The 26,416-nt window shown below is 38.6% G+C and overlaps 2 protein-coding genes across 2 annotated transcripts; both read left to right on the top strand.

The window, feature by feature from the left end:
* Nucleotides 1–3,426: 3,426 nt before the first annotated feature.
* Nucleotides 3,427–14,168, top strand: LOC149848887 (uncharacterized). The gene is made up of 5 exons (XM_089997863.1): nt 3,427–3,939; nt 6,565–6,785; nt 7,124–7,415; nt 7,572–8,394; nt 11,518–14,168. Exons 3-5 carry the CDS (start codon nt 7,185–7,187, stop codon nt 13,950–13,952), a joined length of 3,489 nt encoding a protein of 1,162 aa, XP_089853989.1. The 5' UTR covers nt 3,427–3,939; nt 6,565–6,785; nt 7,124–7,184; the 3' UTR covers nt 13,953–14,168.
* Nucleotides 14,169–19,122: 4,954 nt separating this feature from the next.
* On the top strand, nt 19,123–21,552 carry LOC149848886 (pentatricopeptide repeat-containing protein At2g03380, mitochondrial-like). The gene has a single exon (XM_090005629.1). It carries the CDS (start codon nt 19,123–19,125, stop codon nt 21,550–21,552), a length of 2,430 nt encoding a protein of 809 aa, XP_089861755.1.
* The last annotated feature ends 4,864 nt before the right edge of the window (nt 21,553–26,416 follow it).

Genomic DNA, 26,416 nt, shown 5'->3' with positions numbered 1-26,416 from the left:
ATATATATATATATATATTTTATATATTATAACTCTTTAAAAAAAATTAAAAACACATTTTTTTAGAAAATGAGACATCTCTTAAAGCTTGTCTCGGCTTGTGATGAACTCATGAGCCAAGCCCGAACAAAGGAATACACTTAAGGTGCCAAGCCCGAACAGCCCAAGCTTGGCTCATTCGGTTCGTTTAGCAGCTCGACTCCCAGGTATCATATGGAATTTGAGAACTACGTCACTAGTATCACACTATCTATACGCATGTCAATGTGGGAAGTCTATATGCCTAATTAAAACGGTTGACTCATTCATAATTGTTTCCTTCTTAGATTTGCAACTCAACACTTAGATTGTGTTTTGCTACAACCTTACAATAGCTAGCTTGCCAAAGTCAGGTCGAATGGGACAATTGAATTAGTATAAGTAAGTATTCTCAAATTGATGGTGATCTTAGCAGAGCTTTAAAGTTAATGTGCTTGGGCCGGAGTAGTACTGCGATGGGTGACCTCCCAAGAATTTTTTATAGTCTATATCGATTTTTTACCGAAGAAAAAAAAACTAAACACTTTCATGTTCAGATACCCACTAGAGGCTATATGCCAACTTGCTTCATCGTCACAATAATCAAGCATTATCCCAAATGCATATATAAATTTGCTCACAAAAATTAAAAATAAGAAGAAAACGAAGCAGTTTCAACTCACTTCCAAGAGTAAACAACCATTCGGCTTGTTTGTTTGCGAGTGAAGAGTGCAGATTCTTGATGTATTTTCAACACGCAAACAGGGGCTTTCCAAACGCTTGACTTGTCCTCAATTATAAAAGTAGCCACTTGAATATGACTTCATATTATGTGCAGTGTCGCTAAATGGTGACCATGCCGCGGCCCCACCTGACAATCATCCATCTTGGCACTTTTTTTTAGATGAGTGCATTGTCCATATCAATATCAAGAAATGTTGAGATGGATGGTCAGCATGGCCTCTTATAATTAGGGGTGTCAATGGGTAGGGTTTACCCGGACCCGACCTGAACCAAACGCTATAGGGTGTCGGTATGATGACAAATAAGAAGACCTGAATAAGACCTGGGTCTGGACTCAAAAGTTCGATTAATACATGGGCCTGAGTATAGTTTGTGAAATTTTATACCTGACCCGAGTTCTAATTAAGAGACACAAATTTTCAATGTATATTTTATCGGGTATGATTCAGGTCTGGTTCATTTAGTTCTCATCAGATTCAGGTATAGTTTATCTTATATATACCCGATCAGACTAGGGTCCAGACTTGATACTATACCCAAAAATCTGATCCAAGTCTGATTCTACCTGGGTCCCAACCAAACCGGACCCGTTGACACCCCCTACTTATAATGAATGAGAGGAGCCAGAGGGACTGTTGGAATGATTAATTATTCAAGAGTTTCATCAGCTAGAGCACAAAATATGAAAATCGAGAAGAATAAGGGGAACCGTACCGGATCCAATACGGCTCAAGATAGATTTGAGGTGGGAAAATGGCTGAGGATACCTAAGCCATTTTAAGAATGTTTGGAGGGCAATCAAGTCCCATTCGAATATAGTCAAAGTTAATATCCCCAAAAAGCTCATAACAGTCAGGCCCTTAGTATCTGTCAGTCTGGTTTGTCTAACAAAATGACGAGTTTATCCCTTGACCGTACTCTGCAGGATACGCTCGTCATTCCCTTCGAAGTTCGAACTGGATCGGGACTTCTTTGCTATATTCCTCAATAGAGAGGGATAAATCCGACTATGCACACTTCATCCACTGACAAAGAGTCTGTTGCTGTCCACAGGGGGAGACGGCGACCCGAAACTAACGGAAGCCACGGAGTTATTAACGACTCGTGGCTCGTCTCGTCATTGAGACGTATCGGTTTAAAGATCTGAATCGGAACGACGAGCTCACTGGGTGTTATGCTAGCTGGCTTGTCAAGTTATAATAAATAAATAGACTTGCTCGATGAAAAATCTTGAAGTTCAAGACTTGGACGTATTTCGACCATATAAGTTTGCACAGACTTTCTCCATAGAGTTCAGTGCTTATCAAATAATGCCACGTTTAGGGGTGGCATCACGGTGACATGAGTCAGACACGTCATGACATATCGACCTACAATAATTCAAAATTTTAATATTATTTCAATACAATTATATATGAAAATAATCAAAACTAGTTTTTTTTTTTTTTTTGAAAAATGTCACTGTATCTTACTTTTCAAAAAGAAAAAAAAAATCAATGAACCAATATGCATTTTTTAGACAGAGAAAGCTAGGGTTGGGCAGACCCTACCGGTTATAAAACCATAAACCATTGGGATTCGAACTTGCAACGTCCCAACACAAGGTGACGTGCACTGACTGTTTCTGCCAGACAAGGGGAGCCCCCATTGGTCAATGAACCGTGACATAGGTACCAAGGAATAGGAAGAGATGATTTTTGTATAAAAGATTTCTTGCCTTGTTTGGAATAGCAAGGCATGATTTCTTTTTTTTTTTTTTATGATGAGAAAATCTTGTCGAGAACCGGGTCATTTGATGAGCTCGACTCTCCTGCAATGTAAACTTTAAGTGGGTTCACTGACACAAGTCTTTATAGAGCCCACCAGTTAAAGACACCCACACACTTAGTGAGCGTCGTGAAAAGGTCAAGCACCTTCTCCTCGGGGTGATCTGGGTGGGTGTAGTAGAAAGAGAAGATTTTAATTTTTACTTTGGATTTTTTTTTTCTTTTTCTCTTGGAAGGGTAGTAAACCAGGTTAGAGCATTAATGTTACGGGTTTGGAGGAAGTGCATTGTGAAGTAGAATAACCTGATCACACTGGCATCACCCAAGCCATATCCCACCAAGCGATGGGCACATCTGGTCATATATTAATCCCCGCCGCACATCTCAGTTGATGGAGATCTTGTAGGCCCCACTTTCACCGTTTCTGCTTGCCCTCCAAACGAAAAAGGAAACAGGGGTCACAAATATCGTGAATTCCATGTCTTTTTTCTCAACGAAAAAAAAAGAAAAAAGAAAAAAGAAAAAAGAAAAGAAAACAGAAAGCGACATCCTGGTAAAGCACAAAAATAATCACGACTTTGAAAATCTGTCGAAAATTTCATGAAACCATAAAAATTAAATTGCGGTTGGGCCCTGCAGCGATTAAGCGATACGCGAGACAGCAGGCGAACCGGCCGAGCCGAGAGGAGCTCCCATGTCATGCACCTGATCTCCTTCTGCACGTGCGGGAGGGGAGGGGAGGAAGGCACGCATGCTAGGGACCGAATGTTGACAAATTCCATTTCACTGTTTCTACGTTTCCAAGCCTCTCAAGATGCGAGTGTGTGTGAGAGAGAAAGAGAATCAGAGAAATATCATTAATAAGAATAACAAAAGAAAATAAAAATGGTGAGAGAGAGAGAGAGAGAGAGAGAGAGAGAGAGAGAGAGAGAGGTCATTGTGTTTTCTGTGAGTGGGGAGAGCGCTTTATCTAAGGTTCTCTCTCTCTATCGCTGAACCTCTTCTCTCCGCCATCCTCCTCCTTCCCTTTTCCCCACACAACCCCCCAAAACGGACTCTCTCTCTCTCTCTCTCTCTCCCTCTCTGTGTCTGTCTTGCTGGCCCCGCTGCGTCAGAAGGCAACAAACAACGATAGATCATCCATTTTCAGAAGATTTGGGGGCCTGACACGCCAGTCGCCCGACGGACTATGACGCCGGCGCCGGCCGGATTCCGAGATTTCTCCGGCGACTCCGCTGCTAGTTCCCTTGCGGCATTGGGCTCCGTGAAGAAGGGCGTCGATGGGTAGGCGCGCGGGTTCCTCCGGAGCTGGCTCTGTGCCTCGCATTCCGATTCCCTTCCTCCCGTCTTTTCGCTTCCTCAGCAGTAGCAGCCGATGACGTCTCTGGCGGAGACGACGACGACGATCCAGGTGGATGCACGCTCTCTCTCTCTCTGTGGAAAATTTGGGGTTTTGCTGGAGTGGTTAATGGAAGTTTTGGCGTGTGTTGTTTTTTGGAGCTTGTTTCTTTTCTCAGGAGTTGGAGATCTGTGGTTTAGTTGTAGATTTACGTTCTTGATTTCTTTGTTTTTTCACGCGGAAATCGTGTTTCTCGGTTTGGGGTTCGAGGAAGATGTCGTTTGATGGACGTCTTCTCCTGATTTTGACAAATTCAGGAAAAGAGTTTTTTTTTTTCTGGTTAGATTTTTCTTTTTTGCTTTCTACTTTAGCCTGAACGTTCCTGCGTGATATCCGGAGTGAAGCCGCGATTTATATATATATATATATATATATATATATATATATATATATATATATATATATATATATATATATATATTTTTTTTTAAATAAATCGAGTTAATTAGTTTGATGATTGACTCGTCAGCCTGTGTTCCTAAAACCTGCATTTTTGAGATTCTCGTGTTAACTAGATCGATGACCGACTCGTCAGCTTCTGTTCTTAAAAATGTATTTTTGAGAATTTGGAGCGTTTATCAATTCGATTTCTAGTGTTAAGTGGATTTGATTTTTATTTTCTTTGTTTTCTTGTAAAGCTATTTGTGCCTTTGGGGGGTTCTTCGCGGATGTTAGTCTGAATGCGACATTGAGGTCTGCGTTTGATGAACTTTATGCCGAAATTTGGTTATAAGTTTTTATTTTTTTACTATTTCTTTTGTTTGGGGGCATACTAAGTGAGTTCTGAGCCTGCTTATAAATCGTGGATTCCTGCTTGTTTGGCGTGAATCCGATCATTGCAAATTCTGGTGTAAATCTGCATTTGTGGAGCTTAGTCTTAGCATTTTGGAGGAGTTCTGCTTCATCTTGCCTCAGTGTTGTTTCTGTTAGGTGTCAAATTTCTTTGAACTGAATGTTCGTAAGCTTACAATGGGATCACCTCACTAACATGCTGAGTTAGTATGCATGTTTAGGTCAGTTCCTTATTTCTTCTCTTTATGGTAGCATATGCATACTCTCTCTGTGATGGATGGTTTGATCAACGCAACCTGCGAGCAGATTGATGTGGGATTGTTACTGTGTAGAATTGGGGCCATGAAGATTTGGCGTTTCCTGATTTTTTTTCTAAAGATTATTATTAAAAGATACTGATATCACTGATAGCGAAGGAATCATTGGCATTGATATCATCATCAATTCAAATCCATGTGAGGTTCGTCTTCTTTTTAGATGGACTTCATTGGTACGAGAATCTAAGGTTGGTTGGGATGCAGAGTTTAATGTGGTCGGGGGTGTGGTAGATGCTATTTCTGCATATCTCATTCTGCCAGTAGTTGTTGGGTGTTATGCTGAAAGAAAAGTGAAAAATGGTTGCCCTTCTGTTAGATGGACTTTTTGTTCTACACTCGGTTTGGAGGTCTTTCATTTGGAATTTTGCATGAATCTCTTTTCATTTCATTTGGAATAGTGTCTGTGTCGTGTGAAAGAGATTCATGCGAGAACCATTCTATTTCTTGGTAATGAATGAAGACATCGTAGACAATGGTGATTTTGTAAATCAGGGAGCAGTTTACTGGGAATTTTAATCGTATAATTAACTACAGTACCAATACATGGATCTATGAAAAAATATTTAGTTTATAAGATGTTTATTGTGAAGGTCAGAATGTTGTGGTTACAGAATGCTGCATTTTCCTAGCAGAAAAAATTGATAGAAAAAATGATTCTATATGAATAATCATAACATGTGCTGGAGTAGGATCATTAATTGCAGCTTTTTCCAGTTTGGATGTACCAACTGGCATTTAGCGATGGACAGCCTTATGACATTCTTGATAAGTTATGGATTCCAATTACGGCAGCCGAGTCATTTCAAGTTATTATTAATAAGCATCTGAACACAATTCACTAAAACAGAATTTTCCAGTGTCAAATCAACAGACGGGAAATCACTAAATTCCATTCTAGAGGTTTATACTGAGGGATGTGCCCTTTCACAGTCTTCCTTTTGTAGCAGGTTGTTTTCTTAGATCCTCTTTGTTGCAGATTCCTGCCTTTCCCATCTTCAAGAGAAAATGAAAAAAGCTGCATGGTAATTTATTGTTAATCCTGCCTCTCTCTCTCTCTCTCACGTGCACACATGCACATTTATATCAAATTGTTTATGTGGTATAGCTATGTGCTTCCTCCATAAAGATGTTCTTGTTGCTTGCCTCTGCTGATGCTGTCTAGGTTCTTGATATCATGTTCTCCCAAGACATGATGTTGGAATCTTTATATGATGATGTATGTCATGTAGGTGATTGTGCTTTTCCAATTTATAAATTCACACATGGGATACTCCAAGGGCTTGGCCTTAAAGACTGGATTTCCTTTTGGTTTTTTAGAATTTGCATCTAGGCCCTGCAGGCTATAACCTTAGAAATATTCCATATTCCAGGAATCTGCTTGCATAACAAGAGAGCTGGAATGTTATGATCATGTTGATATTTAGTGGTGATTATTGAATGACTAACTGCATGATTGTTATCAATTCCATTTAATTGCAAAATTGGAAATTATTATTTAAATAACTATTTTATGCTCCACCATTATCAGGTAGATTGAAAGTTTGAAAAAGGAGCTGTTAATGTGAATATTGGGAGTGCAATTGAATTATGATGATGGTAATCAGTGGGTCACATCGCATACAAGGGGAAGATAAATTGGAAAGAATTTGACAAGTTTCAGCTTTCAACATGATGAAAGAGCTTGATGTTGCTGATAAGTTCAGCATGCTGCTACAGCTTGACCATGTATACTTGTTTTCATGAAATTTGGTAAGCCTAGAAAACTCTCTTGTCTTAGCATGCACAAATTTATATAGTGTTTGTGTCTATCAAGTTGTATCATTACAATTATACCTTGTTGAGTTTTGTATATGATCACATCTCGATGTCTTGCATTTAACTTATAGTTCTTATTAGTTGGGGTTATTACACCTGCATATCTTATCTAATCGAATACATGCTATTTCATTCTTTTTCCATGTTTTGCTAAATCTCAAGCCCAGAACTTCTTGTTCATCTGATACATAATTTATCTCATCTGTAAACATACTGCCAAACTCATATTAATTACTATGAGCTTTTTCAGTTATTATTGATATTTTTTGCAGAATCCTTCTAACTCGGCTAATACTGTTGGTACCTATCACACTCTCCTTTAAAAGAGTAGGAATGGGAGCAAAAGTGCAATGTAGCAGTTACTTGCCTGGATATTACCACATGAAGGATCTGAATGATGATGTAAGGAGTACTGTTTATTCACAATTTTATGAAGATAGGATGATGAAAGGAGGGGAATTCTGTAATGGTTTCATGCAGCAGAATACAGATGGTTATTCTGAATATGAGAAGGGGGTACTGAAGCAGACAATGCTCAAGCATGAAGCCATATTTCGGAAGCAGGTATTCCATACTAACTCTTACCAGGGCTCTTCGTTCTGTAGGACCCTTTGTACAAGATATTATTTTTTTCTGCAGCATGATCTGATGCACCCATTATCGTCTGGGTTCAAGACTAGCTAGCCTTCTGAGTAATAATAACCTGTTCTTGTTATCTAGGTTTGCGAACTGCATCGCCTATATCAAGTGCAAAAGGACTTGATGGATGACCTGAGAAGGAAAGAAATGAGCACATACTCCTTACCAATGGAAGCCATGCATGATAGCCAGTGTCTATTACAAATGATATCTGACAATTCACAGAAAATCTGGCAAATGCCTTTGCCATCTGTGGTAAGTTCAAGTTGCAGTAGACAGTCTGCTTCAGACACTGATAACATGCAGTCTTCACTTACTCTTTTAAAGGAGAATTGCAGCCTGCAAAAGTACTCTGAACAACTACCAAATTCTAGAAAGAACAAGTGTTCACCAAAAGCTATTGATCTTCAGCTTCCAGCTGATAAGTACATTGACAATGAAGACAGAGAATTGTCAGTTGAGGAGGTAAAAGTTCTTGAAGCATCATCTGGATCTTTATTTGGAGTCAAGTATTCTCTTGACAAGGATCCTGGTCTTGTAACTGAGAGTGAGGTAAAGCTAACTCTTGGCACTGGGTGCAATGCAAGTATGAAGGGTGATCATCAAAAACCCGATACACATTCACCAAGTGTCCATGTTTACAAGACATTTGACTTGAATTGTACCTATCAAGGATTATGTGATAAGGAGTTAGCAACAACAAGTTCTGGAGTTCCAGGGGTCTTTGTAGATGAGATTAGAGCCAGACAATTGCCCTTGCGACCAAGTGCAAGTTCTTTTGGACTGCCAAAAGATCATATTCAGGGTAATAATAATAATGATAGTCAGGGGCATTACTGGAATTTTTTTGGTTCAGAATGTGAGGGAAGTAAAGGTGATTGGCATTCCTCAAATCTTTGGGCTGGTAAGAGTTTTTTCTTTTTTCCTTGATTAATGTTAATCACACATAAGTTAATGCATCAGTTTTTTGCATATATGTGCTCTATATAAATTCATCCATTAAAAAAAAACTTTACATAATAGGACAATTATCTGAAAATTTGGTTCATATTATGTGATGGTTATTTGTTATATGGTAGGCTTCTTATTCTCTCATATGAGTAGATGGTTCAACTCAGTTAACGAAGCTTAAATTACCAAATTCTCCTCTGAACATGGTATCACAAAGATCTTTATACTTTTACCCTACCAACTATTCTGCCAGAATCATTCTTTTGCGTATGAGATCAAATGTTATCATATTATTGCTGAAGTGCCATGTTTACAGGGGAAAATGTGGAAACTCGAGTTTCTTAGGAGTTTCCTATCCCTTGTTTCGATTAATTTGGAAGAGGCCTTCTCTGTAGAAAAGCATGATTAACAGTTAGGAATTTCCATGCACATTATATATGTATGCCATCTGCATTTTGTTATATCTGTGTTGAAATTTTCTCTATTTTATCTAGCTTTCAAATTTTCTATAAATCATATAATATTTCCGTACATGTTAGATAAAGAAACCTATGGTGCTCAATGGCTGTCAATGAGTTGGACATGGGGTCTGGTACTGATCGGACCTGAACAGCATTACCTAGATATGGGTCCATAAGTAATGATGTAGGGTTTGAGTGCTGATTTCTGTTGGATTCTGATCCAACCCGAGTTTTGTGTATGTTTTAATTAAAATGCCTGGTTCAAAAGAATAGATGAAACATTTGACTGTGTTTGGGATCTTGTATGTCCGACTTGCCATGACCTGAACTCGTGTCATTGTATGTCAGGACGTGGATATTCCCAGTTTTGTAGGTTATCCAATTTGGTCATAACATTTTATCAGAAAGAAGGAAAAGGAAGAAGAGGTAACTGGCAAGGTTTGGAGAGGTTAACATAACCATAATTCACTTGTGTGCACACAATAAATTCATTCATTTTGTAACCCTAATTAGGGCTTAAATAAAGTGCATCTACATTTGATCACATTCAGAACTGGCCACCGTGGGTGGTATGAACCTTCACCATGTTTAGATGTTTGCATTGGCAATTGCATTCAACCCATGTAAATCAGTTATGTAGAAACACTTACCAAGCAAACATTCCATTTGCTTTTGTCGACCTTTGATTTATGGATGTGTTTGATATTTATATCCTGTGTGTTGAAAGGTTGGAACAACATATGAGTTTTTTTTTTTTCTGGACATCCTCTTGTAGGCATTTGTTAATCTAAGTTTGTAGCTTCTACCTTACCAGGAGTTAGTGAAGTGTTTTGCATCCATTGAAGCAAGCATATTCTTGACAAACAGCTTTATGGCTACATCTTTTGCATCTTATGATTCATGTCACGTGAAGCTATCCAATGTTTAGATGTGTGTCTGGCACTTGTATTATGCCACTCATTCCAAATTTTCTATTTTGAATTGGTTACAGTCCTTGTCATGAACATATTTGAGATTTTGAAAATTTTGTTATATGTTTCCGGCGATCTTCTAGAGAAATAGATTAAGAAAATACCTGTGTTCCCAAAATACTAGATATAATCATTGAGTTTATAGATATTAGCAATACCATCATGCTGGCACTGTAAAGAGTACTCCAGTTTTGTACTAAAACTGGAAAAAGAAGAGCTCAAATTTCTGTTTTCCAGATCTCTTAGTTTTTTGTTGTATACCTGGGGTTGTGCCTTTATGTTTCTCCATGCTTATACTTTCTTTCACGTGTGTGTGTGTGTGTGTGTATTCTATGTATATACACATTGTGGCACCACTTCCAAATGACTGTGACTGATGGAATGAGCAGTGGCTAATATCTTATATTGTAAGATTAAAATAAATCATACTTTTTGAAAGAGCTATCGATGATTGAGATTTAGGAATTTGAAGATAAAAAAATCTTCAGCTTCATGGTAATCTGGTTTCTTGGAAGATTTCAGAATAACTTTTATTGCTTAAACTTATACAGTAGGGAAGGCTTGGTGCTTGCTTAATGTTTTTCTTTAGCATTTTTCATGCTGTTTTGACGTGATTACATGTTTTTTGTTTGGATAATTACCAAACAAACCCTTGTTCATATTCATGGTTGTATGGGCCTTCCATCACCATAGCTTTTGAAACTATGTAGCATACAGACACATTGCAATCGACCTATATTGTGCTTGTGAATGCATGTGTGGGTATATGTTTCTATCTGTGTGCATTCACACATCCTGTTGTACACTTTAGGTTTGAGTTTTTTTTAATGATGATGGAATGCCAAACTTCTGTTGCAAATCCTTTGGGTCCGATTGGATAACAGTTACATCAAGTCCCATTACTAACTCACCAGTGGGGTTCTGAGTCCATTCAGCCTATTTCTTTGATGTCTAAGTTGATAGTGGCCTATTTCTTAGATTCTGACAACTCTGGTTGAGTCACCAGACTCCGTGCTGGATTATTATGTCATTCAATGCCTTGTATAGTAGTCATGAATATCAGTCTTGTGCTATTATCAACAATGGCTTTTCTCAGGATAAGCTAAAAAGTTCTGTGGGAATCCTTGGTTTTAAATAAAAATACAAATTTTAGAATTAAAATAATTGGAAAATGAGATTTTCAAGATTTGGTTTATTATACAGAGAAACCACACCTATGATTGGAAACCTGGCCGTCCTGGTCTTATCCTGCCATACTTATGTTCACCATCCTGGTGTCGTAAAACTCTATGCCCCAAGGAGCCTCCTGCTTTGCCTTGCGGAAGGGGGATGCCCCTCGAACTAGGGGTAGGGGAGACATGCCTATCCATGAACTGAGACCACGCGGGCAACCTCTTGGAGTTGTCTTCAGTTTGGATTTTTTTTCTTTGCCAATTATCTCAATATTTGGAGTTTTTGGTTTTTGAAAAAACGAAAACCTTTTGGAATGTGATAAATTATGATTATGGTTATGCTATGTCATGAAAGAGATCTGATTGTATTAGTCAAGAACCACTTTGATTCCTTCTCAATTACATTTCTGATGCGATTCAAACATCAAACAGTCTTATTTTCTGATATTCTATTGCTGCTTCATTCTTACAGGGCAGTATAGAAGTATGGGCGCTCCATTTCCTCAGGGATATAGAAATGACAAGGAGCAGTTTGATTTTGAGAAATCTCGTGAACTCTCCACATTTTGTTTGCCTCTACAAAAACAAAAGGAGTTGTGGTTTAAGGATCAGGGCGATGCTCACATGGAATTGCCTAAGATGAATATTCTCGATCTCAACACTGCAGGAGCCACCACTCGATCAGCTTCATTGCCTGGCACCTTTTCAGTTCTTTCCCAGGCTGATATGACTGCCTCTGCAGAACTTTTTCCCTGGAGACGGTCAATGAACATAAGCAGTCAGCTACCTTTTGGGATCCGATCACAGGCATATCTTGATGGTCCAACAGGGCAGGATCTTCCTGGAAAAACCCACTTTACAGCTCTTCAAAGTGCTGAGCTTTCTGAAGAGAAGTGGTATCCAAATGGCGGTTTAAGATCCTGTCAAAGAGTTGGCAGCGAAGCACCATACCGTAATGGTTTTAAACTGTCTGAGCTGGAGGCCAACGGATCATATCCACACTTCCCTTCTCTTGGCTTTGATAAACCAAACCTGAACAATGGTGAATGCTCAAGTTATGGACGCTCAGAAGACAGTGGTCCTAGGAAGTTTTTGAAGGGATTGGATTGTCATGATGTCAAATCAAGGAAATGTATCTCTTTGACGCTGGCGTTTCCAAATGGGTTTGGAGATGATACTGGCTCTCAAATCCAGAAAGACTTGCACTTTGATAAAGAAGGTAAACATAGTAACCCATTGGAGAGGCAGTGCATGCCTGAGCCTGAGGTGAACACACATTCTAACAAGTCTCTGCATGTCAACAATGGTAGTGCCCAACCGGGTTTAGGTCACTCACGGTTTTGTCATCAGCCTATGTCCGACATCGACCTGGAAAAGCCATTGCAGATTGAATCTGAAATGGCAGCATTGTGTGAAAAACAGACATGTGATGCTGGAGGTCTATCACAGTCAAATAGTGCTCATGGCCTTGTGCGGGACTTTGCGTTTCTTCCTGCTAAGAAAAATGAATCAGCTTTTGTCCCTGAGGCTGGGGTTGCCCAAAGCTCATCCGGCAATAAGCTCGATTTCTCGAAGGAACCGTTTGGTCCCAACTTTCCCTCAGAATCTACCAAGAATTGCTCAAAATTTGATGCCTCCAAAAATTATGAGCATCTTGGTGAATTTCAGCGAAGCACACATGACGATCTCAAGTTACAAGATTTTGGAAAGCAGATCTCAGTAGTCCAAGCAGGTAGGTGCCGTGCACATGAAGATATCGTTAGTAGTTCCCTAGGTTCCCATGAAGGAAGATCCATCTATTTGGGAGATGGTGGGCATGAATCTATTCATTTATTTGAGATGAAGCATGACTCCATGGCTAAGGGGGTAGTCTCCAAGGAAGAGAGAGTCAGTCAGAGTAAACATAAGATTGTTAAGTCTGTGGCTGAAGAGATACCCCGAGACAGAAAACTCAATCTTCCAGAACTTGTTCACAAGAATGTGGATGAAAATCATCAGATAGATTTGAGCCTGCCTTGTGATTCTGCTCTGTTACAGACACCTATATTGCCTGTTATATTGACTCAGAAAATTTCTTGCACTGAAGAATCTGTAAAAGTTCATTGTTCTTCGCATGATGAGCTTCATTTGGATGCTGGTGATCGCTCATTTGAGTCATCAAAGGCACTTGTTACCATGGCTGCTGAGGTGCTTGTTACAATTTCATCTTTTGCTCAGGAGAAATCAGATTGTGTTTCTTGGAATCAATCGGAGGCAGCGTTGATTGATTCACTGAAATGGTTTGCAGATGTTTGTTCAGGTGCTGGTCAGATAGAGTCTATCACGGGAATTTCTAGAGCAAACAGTGATGATCATCCACTTTCTTCTGATGAAGAGGATTTCTTTGAATCAATGACTTTGATGCTGAGAGATACTAAAATGGATGAGGATTACTGTTACAAGTCACAGCCTCAGCAGGAGGAAACCAAGGGCCCTGAAACAGATACATCTCCAGCCAAGAACCAATCATCTCGGCGAGCGCCAAGGAGAGGCAGACGACAAAAAGACTTTCAGAGGGATATACTCCCTGGTCTCATGTCTCTCTCCCGGCATGAGGTCGCCGAAGATATTCAGACGATTGGTGGCCTGATGAGGGCATCTGGTTGCCTCTGGCACACGGGGTTAGCACGGAGAAATGGATCTAGGAATGAGTGGGGTTCCCCGACAAGGGGAAGGCGATCAAGATGTACAGGCATGGCCATTGAGGTGAATGAGGCAATTCTTGCAGAGCTTCAACCAACTTGTGATCCTGAAGTTGATGAAACTGTTGGACTGAAGGCTTTCTCATGGGGGAAGACAACAAGGCGGCGTCGGATGCAGAGATGTCCAAGCGCTGCTCCGACTTCATGCACAACAAAGAAGTTATGAGTTAGGAAAACAACGAAAAGGTATCTGGGGAAAAAGTGGTAGCCAGAAACCCTTGGCTTTGAGGATGGTGGCGGCCGCCATAGAGATCTCTGTAAAAATTCCATCTGGGCCCAATTTTAGGTTGGCCCATTGATCATCTGTTGAGTAACAATTTGTATTATTCATAATAATGTGCATTATTTGGTGTGGAATATAGCAAAATCCATTACCGTTTTAGCTTTGTGAGCCACTACAACTTGTTCTGCTGGCAGGTTGTTCATGAAGTCCAAGTCTAACGCCCCATGAGATCCAAAGGGGGTCTCCTGACGATTGTAGTGCGGTCCATGCCTGCTTCTATTGCAGACAGACTCTTTCATAGGCTCCTAGTTTGTTTTCAGGTTGGTGGTTTTTAGCCATGGTTACCAGATTAAGAGGTGGGTGAGAGAAGGGCAAAGCATGAAGTTAGAAGCCGAGTATGCAAGAAATGTGTGGTGTGAAGCATTTAAGAAGCACAGGAAACCGAGTAAGAGGCAACAATTGAAGCGAATATAAAGTCATTAAAGAGTTGAAATGAACTTTTTGCTTTTATTTAAATACATCTTTTAACTTTTTTGTTGATCGGTAAAATTGATTATTTTCTTAAAAACTTTACAGTTTGTGATATTATCATGTCCAAATAGCAAATAGCCAGCATTGGAATGTTTTTTTATTGGTCGCATGCACCGAACTGATGAAGTTCGCGCGCGATATATCTCTTTGCTTTTTGGGTGCCGCATATGCTCACTTAAAAATGAAGTCCACATTTTTTTTTTTGACTTCCACGAAGTTTGCATAAAATTATATACCAACTTGTTAAATTTGAACAAAATGAACAAGTATTCGTATTGAACAAGTTCGCATAATTTAGACTTTTTCAACCGTCATCGTATCAATGTGATCTTGATAGTAGTAAAAAGCTAGTATCTTGGTCTATCTTTTTTTTTTTTGGTTTTTTGAATTTTCGGTACAGGTGACTAAAAAATAACATAGATCAGATAAAAAATGTGCAACCCTAGAGGGTGCAGAGCATGTTTTTGCTCTGGTTTTGAAACTTAGAAATGAGAACTTTAGAGGAGTTTCAGTTTTGACTTAAAACATGAAAGGTATATGCTTGTGTCTCAGCTTTTCAATGACGGTAAAAACAAAGTTTTTGACATCTAATTGGGGAGATACTGATATGAGAACAAAAATGATTCTCCAAAAAAACTCACATATTTGAAAGAAAGTTCGTATATATAGGAGAAGTTAAGGTTAAAAGTCTTTTTAATATAAAAAATTGTAGTGTTTTTAGAGAAAAACATCAAATTATTCGTCATTTTTTGTTATATTATCACCCATGTGGATCTTGTAATAAAAATATATTGCGCTTTTTAGCATTAAGTGCATTTTCAACTACAAGAAAGTTTGCTTTCATGTTTGAAAGGGTTAAAACAAGTTTTTCATTCTTGAGAAGCATGCTTCTAAAAAAAAGTTTGAGAAGCATTAAAAAGTAAAGTAAAGTTCTCTGCTTGACCATAACTAGGTTGGGTCATCGCGGTGAGCCTGAAATGACTATGGGGATTTCTTTGGACCTTTTGTAGGCTTCTATATACATTGGAAAGTGGACATCAAGGCCAATGATAAGTTGAAATACAAATTTGTTGATTAATTTCTTTGTATTTCTTATTTTCAGATGTTTCATCGAAAATTTTCAATCTTTATACGTGGTGTTTTGCATCATTTGAATTTGCAAGTGTATTCCTCATTGCTCGTTTTCACTAGAAAACTTGCCTTGGACGAAGTTATTTCAAAGAGAAAAACCTGAATTTTTTATTGCAGAACTTCAATGCAATATGGACCATTGACTTTTAAATTTCTTATAAACGTGTAAACACATAAACGGTTTCCACCAAATAAACTGTACAGATAACATTTGTGAGGGCTGATTTATCTATCAATCATATGATCAAACATTGAAAACAAAAAATTATCCATTTCTTATCTACACATACACACGTGTGTATGTGTATATATATATATATATCAGATTTTTTTTCCTGAGAACAATATCTGTGTATGCTAAAAACCAATAATAAGTAGGACTTCTGGGAGCTTAAAAATTTGATTACTTACAATGCACGAATATTTCACAATTGAAAATCATACTTTTAGGTAATTTATTTATAGACGACTAATGTATGGCAAATTTATGTTTAAATGCCTCAGTTTTCAAATATTTAAGATAAACCCTACCTTATTGCTTAAATGGCGGCCTGAGTTTAAGATATCTGAAAATGAATTTGCCATATGTTGGGCATCTAGATGGCTAGGATTAGTCCACATCTAGGTGAAAATGCAGACTAACTTAATCTTAGCCTTTGGTTAAACAGTTAGACTCAACATTTGGTTGATCCCATCATATGTCATATGACAGGATCCATGATGTCTAAAACACTTGATCCTACCCGTTATCCTTTTGTTTTTTGGCGAGGCCCAAGGAAAACACCCACGTCATTAGATGCATTTTTTAAATAATTTAAGGAAAAAAACCTTCTCATCAGCTACTACACATTGGCTGGTCTCTGGTTCGTAAAACCCTTGATAATATTCCTCTTGCTCACTGGGGAGTACACCCACGCATAGGTTTTCAACTTGTTGACATTCACAAGTCCCCATGCCCATTGGAGGGAGTGCATCCCGCATGTGATTGTTAACAAATGGACCACACTGAAAGCATCGGTGGGAGGTTGGAACTTCTGAGAGAAATATTTTGAGTTTACCATTATATATATATATATATATATAGAGTAATGTGTTCATTAGGCCTCTTTTTAAGTTAAGTCTCATTAGGCTTCTTCAAAAATCATAGTTTTAAGTATTTTTTCTCACATCTACCACCATAGATGTGATCTATAGGTTTTGTTTAGTCAGAACCATCTTTTGGATCGTCGGAATCTAACCTGGATGCAGGTTTTTTCGGTAATCCAAAATCAATGGCTATGAAAGTACCCTAATTTTGGCTCATAAAACATATTTTTTTTGTCAAAAAACATGATTCAAGAGTTGATTCCCACTAAATCGATCACACTAAACGCATCTAACAGGTCAAATCTATCATAAAACACTAAAAACCGAACAAAAAATGGGGCCTCATATATTCAGTTCTCTCTCTCTATATATATATATATGAAAATGAAAACCTAGCTACTAAAAACTTACCCACTAAAAAATATTTTATTAGATTTTTGGTGTTTTTAGAAGTTCTGGCCTTACATATGTGTTTCACATGATTGATCTACTAAATATTGTCTCTAGGATCATGCATTTTGGATGGAAAAAATGGTATTTTGGAGCCTCAAAAATTCATGAAAATTGTAGACTGTTGACTTTTGAACCTTATGAAAACCTATCGATGTAGATCACATCAGTCAGGTTAGATTTTGAAAAAAACCCAAAAATCTGATAAAATAGTGAGAAGGTTTGGTAGGTTTTCACTACTATATATATATATATATATAGATATAGAGAGAGAGAACATTCACCATTCAACATTACCAAAATACATCCAACAGAATATTGGATGGGAGAGACAAAAGAGAAACATAAGAGCAAAACAACCACAATAGAGTACAAGTCGATCAGCCCCTCCCCCTACTATGTAACTTAAGAGCCAGATACACATCAGACATGGAGAGAGAGAGATGGGTAAGTGCTAAATGAAATATGGTAAAGGATACAGCCTGAAGGGCTTCACTCAAAATTATGTCTTTTTGCATTGGTATGATACAAGGGTCATCTAGAAAGCATAGAAGGCAAAATGAACTATTAAAGCTAATTCTGACGTCTTGTCCCTATTCTCTTTCTTCGTCTTCTTTGAGACTTTTCAAGCTTTAGTCATGCTTGGCAGTCAATGTTTTGACAATGCTCGCCTGGGATTGCAAACTGTAAAGTAAAGCATAAATTTGTATGCTTGAAAAACACAATCGCATGAAGCTATCGAAACCTCAAAAATGCAGCAATTGAAGTTCTAAAGGTCGTGTTGTTAAGAAGACGCCTCTTAAGTGCTTGATCAGCTAAACGGCATATTCAAGAACCATAAACCCAAAATAAAGGCAACCGTGCCGAAATGACACTGTAAAAACCTTGAAAATAAAACTCAAAATTAAAAGTTTTTGACAGGTAGGGCACTGGTGGAGATGGTGGCGGGGCAAGTTCCGACATCGAAGGTGGTAGTGAAAGCAGAGGGAGCGGCTCGTGGTCCATTGGGCAGTGGAGGAGGGGCGTCTTAGGGATGGAAGAAGCGCCATTGCGTGAAGCCCTGCGAGGTGGCGGAATATGATGATGACGACATAGGTGAAGATTTCGGCAGGTGAGACAGTTGGGTAGACACCGTGTGGTCGTAGGTGGTGGTGATCGTTGTCATCGCGGACGGTGACACTGTGGAGCTTAGGATGGTTTCTGTGCAATGGCTGAAGATGCCACAAGAGAAGAGGCGCAAGAGAGTGTAATTTTGTAAAAAGTAGAGTGAATGAAAAAGTTTTGAAAGATGGGGACCAGTCAAAATTGGTCTCCATCATTCGATCAAATCTGATCTAATAGCAAGGAACAGTTCTGATTGGTTCTCATAGTCTTCAGTTCTCGTATATATATATATATATATATATATTCTCCTTCCGCCACAGTAGGCCCCCATTGTTTGTTTCATGATAGATCTGAATTGTTAGATGCATTTAGCATGCTCGATTCAGTGGGAATCAACTCTTGGATTATGTTTTTTTTGAGGAAAAATGTATTTTTATGAGCAAAAAAATTAATGCCTTCCTAGCCATTTATTTTGGATGGCCTAAAATACCTGAGGTTCTGGTCCCTCTAAACAAAACATATAGATCACATCTATGGTGTTAGATTTGATATGTATTTTTAAAAAGCAAGCTGAGGCTAGACGGACCCTGCCAGTTACTATTCAAGGTACCACTGGGTTTTGAACGTACAATGTCCCACCAGCCACGCAGAGCCCGGTTGGTCCCAAAAAAAAGTTTTAAGCCATGTTCAGTTCACCGAAACCTATAGCATCATACGGATTACATTGGATACGAGCACCCAATTCCTGCCATAGGGAGCCAAGCACATTCTTCCTCAAAGTACCCTAACTTTGTAAAATGATTCCATAGGCATGCTACATTTCCAATTGGGATGCCTTGTATCGGTTAAAAACAGTTACAGGTTAGCTTCTTTTGCAATCTCGAGCATCGTTCCGAGGCTCTTTATGCGTCGCAGTCATGTAGCAAAGGAAGATCATACAAAGAGATTTCTTTCGCTCTTGGAAACGTGTCGGGATATTGAATGTTTGAGACAGATTCATGGTTGTATATGTATTGGTGGCCTTGTGAATAAGAATAATTTTTTGGGTACCAAGATTTTGAGTTGCTACGCCAAATATGGTTGCTTGGATGAAGCAAAAAGGGTGTTTGATCTTATTGCCTGTAGAGATTTTCAGTCGTGGGGCTGTATCATTATTGGGTATTTTAGAACAGGGTTCTTTCATGACGTTTTGAGGTTGTATTCTCCTATGAAGGATGAACTTGGTATTGACAGTTTTGCTTGTACATTTGCTTTGAAGAGCTGTTGGGAGCTAGGATTCCTGAAGATCGGTAGAGGGATTCATGTCGATAGTTTTAAAGTTGGACTTGATAGGGATCGGTTTGTTGGCACATCCCTTATTGACTTTTACATGAAACATGGATATTTAGACGATGCGCACAAAGTGTTTGAGGAAATTTCGCATAGAGATGTTGTCGTTTACACGGCGATGGTCTCTGGCTTTGCACAGGCTGATGCCCAATTTGGCCCTTGTATGGCTTTCAGAATGGCGTTTGACATGCAAATAGAAGGAATTTTCCCTAATCGTGTGACGCTTGTGAGCTTGCTCAAGGCAGCTTCAAGATTAGAGTCTCTTAGGATAGGTAAGTCGATCCACTGTTATGCAATTCGAAGGAAAATGGATACTGAGGAAGGAGTTTTTGAAACGAGTCTTCTTGACATGTACATGAGTTGTGGTGCGGAGGACATTGCAAGGTACCTTTTCTACAATGCAAAAACAAGAACAGTAGTCGCTTGGAATGCCATGATCGCAAGCTACATTCGGCGTGGTCTGCCATTGGATGCTTTGAATATTTTCCATTTCATGAAGAATGAGGAATATCTCTCACCAGATTTGATCACTCTCTCAAATCTCCTTCTAGGTTGTACCACCTTGAAGTGCATTCATGAAGGTTTAAGCATTCACGGGTACATTATCAGAAGAGAAATCAGTCTCGATCTAGTGGGAAATACTGCTTTGATTGAAATGTATGCTGAATGTAAGAGCATAAACATTGCGAGGGAAATCTTCAATAGAATGGAATCAAGAGATGTGGTTTCATTCAATGTGATGATTGCAGCTTATCTTCGGCACATGTTGGTTCACGCGGCATTCTGTTTGTTTACTTTAATGGGGGGAATGGGTGTCAAACCCAATGTTGCCACAGTATTAAATTTGCTATCAGGCTGTGTGCTTTCAACAGACCTTCGAGAAGGCAGTCAGATCCATGGAGTCGTAATAAAGCGTGGGTTCGACTCAAACCTAGAAGTAGCCAACCAGATTATAGACTTGTATGCAAAACAGGGGCAACTTGATGCTGCAAGGGTGGTGTTTGACAGAACGAGGACAAAGGATTTGATCTCGTGGACATCAATGATGATGGGTTATGTGTACCAGGGTCATGCTGATGAAGCTTTGACTTTGTTTTGGTTGATGCAGGGAACAGGGCAGAAGCCTGATCCAATTGCTCTTACAAGTTTGCTAATTGCATGTTCTCAGCTTGGTTTTCTTAAGCAAGTTAAAGCAGTTCATGGATATTTATATCGAGTTTGCTTAGAGAGAGATGTCCCTATCATCAACTCTCTGGTAATGGCTTACTCAAAGTGTGGATTATTTAAGTATGCACAGGTTTTGTTTCATAACATGATAGATAGGCCTTTGGCTTCATGGAACACGGTGATTGCTGCATATGGGATGCATGGGAAGTGCATGGAGGCACTTAAGCTGTTTGATGAGATGCAAAAAGAAAAAGTAGAGCCAGATGAAGTAACGTTCACTTCCCTCTTATCTGCTTGCAGCCATGCCGGGCTTGTAGAAGATGGCTGGTTTCTCTTTCGTTTAATGATTGATTATTACGCCATCGTTCCATGTGAGGAGCACTATGCTTGCATGGTTGATTTGTTGAGCAGATCTGGTCAACTCAAAGAAGCATATGATCTTATGAAGTTTTTTCCATTGAAACATAATACTAGCACCTTGGGACCTTTGCTTGGTGCTTGCAGAGTTCACCAAAATGCTGAGTTAGGAGAAATCATAGGTACTCAGCTTCTAAATTTAGACCCTGAGAATTCGGGCACTTACACCCTCATATCGAACATGTATGCCAGTGCTGGAAAATGGAGTGACGCACAAGGAATAAGGCATGCTGCAAAAGCAAGAGGCTTGAAGAAGTTGCCTGGATATAGTCTGATACAATCAAACAAACTGTTTTCAATAAAATCATCTGCGAACGATGGAGAATGAATCTTGATAAGCTTATGCGGCAACGATATTTACCAATCATGTATTAGAAATCCCATTCAAATAATCTTTTAGATGGAAATTTTAAATTTACTAATCTTGGTTTAATTTTTGAATCGTAATAGCATCAACAACTACAACTACAACTACGCCTTCATCCCAAAACAATTGGGGTCGGCGATATGAACCAACAAAGAAAATCATTCTGGGTCTTAACCTGCATTCTTTCAAGTTCTTATAGTCATCTTTCCTACAATTAGAAAATAATAGTTTCCTGGCTGCTTCTGGACATCGTTCTGCTACATCTAGCCAACATAATTATTCGCCAATAATGCTTGCAAAATACATGGTGGCAAGACTGCTATATCAGTATGAGTGCTACGGAGTCTCCTGACTTTGGACATCAGGTTGTGTTCGTAACCATGGCTTATTGAATTTTACAACTTTTGAAGTAGGCATCTCTGAAGAATCCCAGAATTAGGTGCTGAATTACAAATCAGTGTGTAGACTTGTCTTCAAAGTATCAGTTAGTAATTAGTACACAATGCATTAAATATTATGAAACAGAGATACTAGGAACTGTGTCAACTGAACACGGCTCCACTGCAAAAGCATTCTATATTTTGACTAGAGCATGACAATGAGGTTGGCTCAATTACTAACAAGGTTACCTATTATGCATGTTTGCTCTTTGGGTTTGACATGGCTTCCTTTTCCGTGTGCTCTTGTTAGATGCAGTACTGTTGAATTTCACCCTTGGGTTGACATTCTATAACATCTTAAATTTTTGAAAATTCATTAACTCTATATTTTTATATAAAGATGCGAGTTTTTATGTGTTATTTATGATTTAATATTATAGAATATTAAATTCTGAATAGATAGACCCTGAAATTGTGAAAATCGGGTTTAGATCGAATCCGATGTGATGTAGGGGCAAAATTGTATTTTTTTTGACAAGGGACATGCTTGGAATTTTAAAAAATGGTGAAGGCTTAATTTGGCAGGGGATAAATTAGGTAATTGATTAAAAGAATTTGGTTTTATTGGGCAATGACACCATTATAAATAAATGGGCAAAAAGGGGCAAAATGGGTATAATGAATGCATGAACCACAATTAAGTAATTTGGCAGGGGCAACTGTCATAAACAAGGGCAGCTCAGCCACAACCATTTTATTTGGTTTTGACATGTATTATCCTACTCTAAGCTAGGTTAAATAAGGGGGTTTTATTTAAATCTAAACTCACTCTCTTTCATTACACATAATCACTTTCTCTCGTCTTCTTACTCTCCATCTCCCTCACCGGCACTACACTCTCACTCTGATCTCACCCCATTCTCTCATACTCATCCCATTTGATGATGTTTGTTTGAAAAACATGCAAGATTAGGTAAAATCTTGGCATGTTGGGAAGTGTTTAATTGTGTATCATGCATGTTTTCTATTTAGAAACTCATTGCAATGTTACAAAGTTGCTCAATCATGTTTTACTTCAAACTTTTCATAATTTCACATACCCATGATGTTGTATACTTAGGAAATGGTGTTTTAAAATCATGCATGTGTTTTTCAATGGGTATGAAGTTTAATGCCGTTTTAATCAGGCTTTCTTGTTGAAAATAATATTGAAAATGTTCATCTCGTATTTTAGAAGGAAAATCTATGAACTTTCATTGAAAAATTCTGTGTTGAAGTTTGGATTTTAGTTTGACCCTGTTTAGGGTCGACTCCTGCTGGTCAAGAGTTGACTCCTTCATGAACATGCTTGTTGCTTTGTTTTCGAGGGTTGACCTCTGTTGATAAAGGGTCGACACCTCATTTTCAAAACTATGTTAGGCATTTTTGGAACAGAGAGTCGACCCCTATATTATGTGAGTCGACCCTTGTATAAAAGAGTCAACCCCTATTATAAAAGAGTCAACCCTTGGAATGAAAGAGTCAACTCTTGTAGACAGAGAGTCAACTCTTGAATAAAAGAGTTGACTCCTACAAGCAGTAAGTCAACCTTTGAATAAAAATGTCAACTTCTGAGATACCTGAATGTGTTTTTCTTGGAATTTTGACTTCGGGTATGGGCTGTTAAGCCTGAGGTTCAATGTATCAGCAGGAGAATTGTTGTGCATAAACTGTAGTACCTATATTTAGTGTTTTTAGAGCCACTTTTGTATGGTGAGACACTTATGTGAGTGTAGATGGTTCAAGAGCAACCCATTTAGTGCATTGATGTATATTGCATGTTGTATGATGCATTTGGGATATGGAATCTTGCAGATTCCAGTTATGAGAATTTTCAAATTAGAAATTTCAAGGTAACTGAAAGGGATGTGTGTACATGTTGTTTTTATTCGAGGGTAATGACCCTAAGGTTATCTTGTTACAAGAGCATGCTTGGGTGTTGACCCAGAGTACCAAGAGGGTATCGTATGATGCATAATGAATTAATATTTATTAATAAGCTATACTGAATGATTGTTTATGCTTGTCGATGCTTGAACTAACCTATCAGATGTGAACAAGCCTGCACTAACCTCATGGGAGAATTTTTGGGATAATTGAGCGAGCTTTTGTCATGTGGACCATGAGGCTTAGGGAATACTGAGCTCCGATACTCGAGATAAAAGTGGAGTTATTGCAGTGTGCCTAGCAGTGTACACTACGTTGACTATAAGAAGAGGGATAAGGTCTCAAACTTTAGGTTCTAGGAAAAGGAATGCCTTAACGAAGGGTTTTGGACTCTGGTGCAAGCATCAAGGTAACCATATGGGTTTTATAAATGAAATGGATGAATGAACACCCATTGAATGATCCGATGATGCCTAAGTAACAAAGAGAGTGGTGCCCATTTGGATAACCAGGATTAAGTTAATAAATGTGTGTTGAGCATGACATGTAATGCAATAGTAATTAAATAAAAAGATTTAATAAAATATTCATGCATGCAAGTAAACATGACACGAGTTTGTGTGTTTGATGCATGGTGCACCTGAGGGTCAAACCCTGAGTTGGGCGAGTCGACTAATCTTGGCTTATATTGGTATTACGTTCTACATTGAGAGTTGACTCTTGGGAATGAAGATTTGACTCCTCTCTTGTTATATATTATGTCATACTTTGAAAGCCAACTCCTAGATATATCAGAGTTGATTCCTTAGTCGTTTATGATGGATGATTGTGTTTAGCTAAGAGTCGACTCCTCTTCTAGTTTTGAATATTATGTCAAATTTTTTAGAGTTGACTCTTGAATGTATTTGAGTCGACTCCTCCTTGTTAGCTGAGGGTCGACCCTTGAGTGGAAAGAGTTGACTCGACTTTGAGTTCTTCCTTGTATATGTTCTTTTAGTCCTCGAGTGGGTCCTAAGGTTGTCTGAGTCAACTTCTTTGAGTTTCTTCTCTTGGATGATAATTCTCTTAAAGGTGGACTTTTGGATGAGTAGTGGGTCAAATTTTCCTACTTAAGAAAATAATTTTTAAGCATAGTGACCTTTTCGAACGGACTTGATCTCATGCTATTACCTCGTGACGTTTGTGTGAGTAGTTGGTTCACACTGGGACTGTGGTTTGTTTCACCCCATAATTATTACTATTTTTCAAGTACTCAGTAGTAAGTAGATGTGGCAATAGAGGACATGTGAGCAGCTCATGGACATTAGTGGACATGGATGCGGAACTGCTTCTTTGGTTTTTGAGAACTTTGTATATTTTGTAAATGTGGATAACATTTTGTATAAGTTACATTTTATGAAATAGAATGACCTTTATGTTTTGCAAAAGTGTGTAATTATCTTGTGAAATTTGGATCCTGGTTTAGAACTTGGATTTGAAAAGAGATTTTAAAGTAAGAATGGTCTTCAATGGTGTATTAGTAAAAGAGTATATTATTATAGAAAAAAAAACTTGGTAAAATTTAAGGTGTTACAGTTTTGGTATCAGAGCAGTCTAGAATCAATCCAGATTCAGTTCAGAAGTTTGAGCTCTGTGTTCTACCATCTGTGAGTAAGGTTTATGATTGATCTGAAATAATTCACTCATAATGTTTAAGTGTGTGATTTGACTACACTCTCAAAAAATTTAGTTAAATTGAAGATTTAGCTTTAGTTCTTTCTTTCCATCAATGAATGTCTCATACATTTCTGTACTAACATCAATAGAGGGCTCGTTAGCCTCATCTATAGAATAAACAAAGAGACTTCATGATAGGAGCTCTCAACACATTAACTGAGACCGTCCAGACGCAAAAGACGCAAAAGCAAGGTGTATCTTACCGGCAATTTATGGATTTACATCTACCTGCATTTAGAGGGAGGTCAGACCCAGAGAAGGCAGAGTATTGGGTCAAAGAGACTGAGCATATTTTTGAGATACTAGATATTCTCAAGAAAAAGAAGACACTCTTTGGGTCGTACCAACTTAAGAAGGATATAGAGAGGTGGTGGGAGACCACCCAAGCAGTTAGGTTTGCGGGAGCCACGGATATCGATTAGGAAGACTTTAAGGAGGCAATTTTCGATGCCTACTTTCTAGTGAATGTTCGAGAATGCAATATGCAAGAGTTTCTGGAGCTACGACTGACTAAGTTGACACTGTCAGAGTATACAAGCAAATTTTGTCACTTTGAATGCTAATGTCTAAATGCCTATACAATTGAACATGCACGAGCGACGAAATTCACACAAGGATTGACTGATGGTCCCAGAACCAAGGTGTTGACTCGTGATCCCCAGACATTGAGTGAGGCCATTGAAGCAGCCACATTTATGGAGGAAGATTGGATTTCTTCAAAAAAAGCTCAGAAGTGCTTTGAGGCATCAGGATCAGAAAGAGATGGCAGGATGCCATTCCTAAAAAACAAAGGTAGATTAAGA

Source organism: Nuphar pumila, chromosome 1 (assembly GCF_984573655.1).
Source record: "Nuphar pumila chromosome 1, dmNupPumi1.hap1.1, whole genome shotgun sequence".
Taxonomy (NCBI): domain Eukaryota; kingdom Viridiplantae; phylum Streptophyta; class Magnoliopsida; order Nymphaeales; family Nymphaeaceae; genus Nuphar; species Nuphar pumila.
The sequence above is the reverse complement of the archived record's forward strand: the minus strand, read 5'-3'. Positions and strand labels throughout refer to the sequence as shown.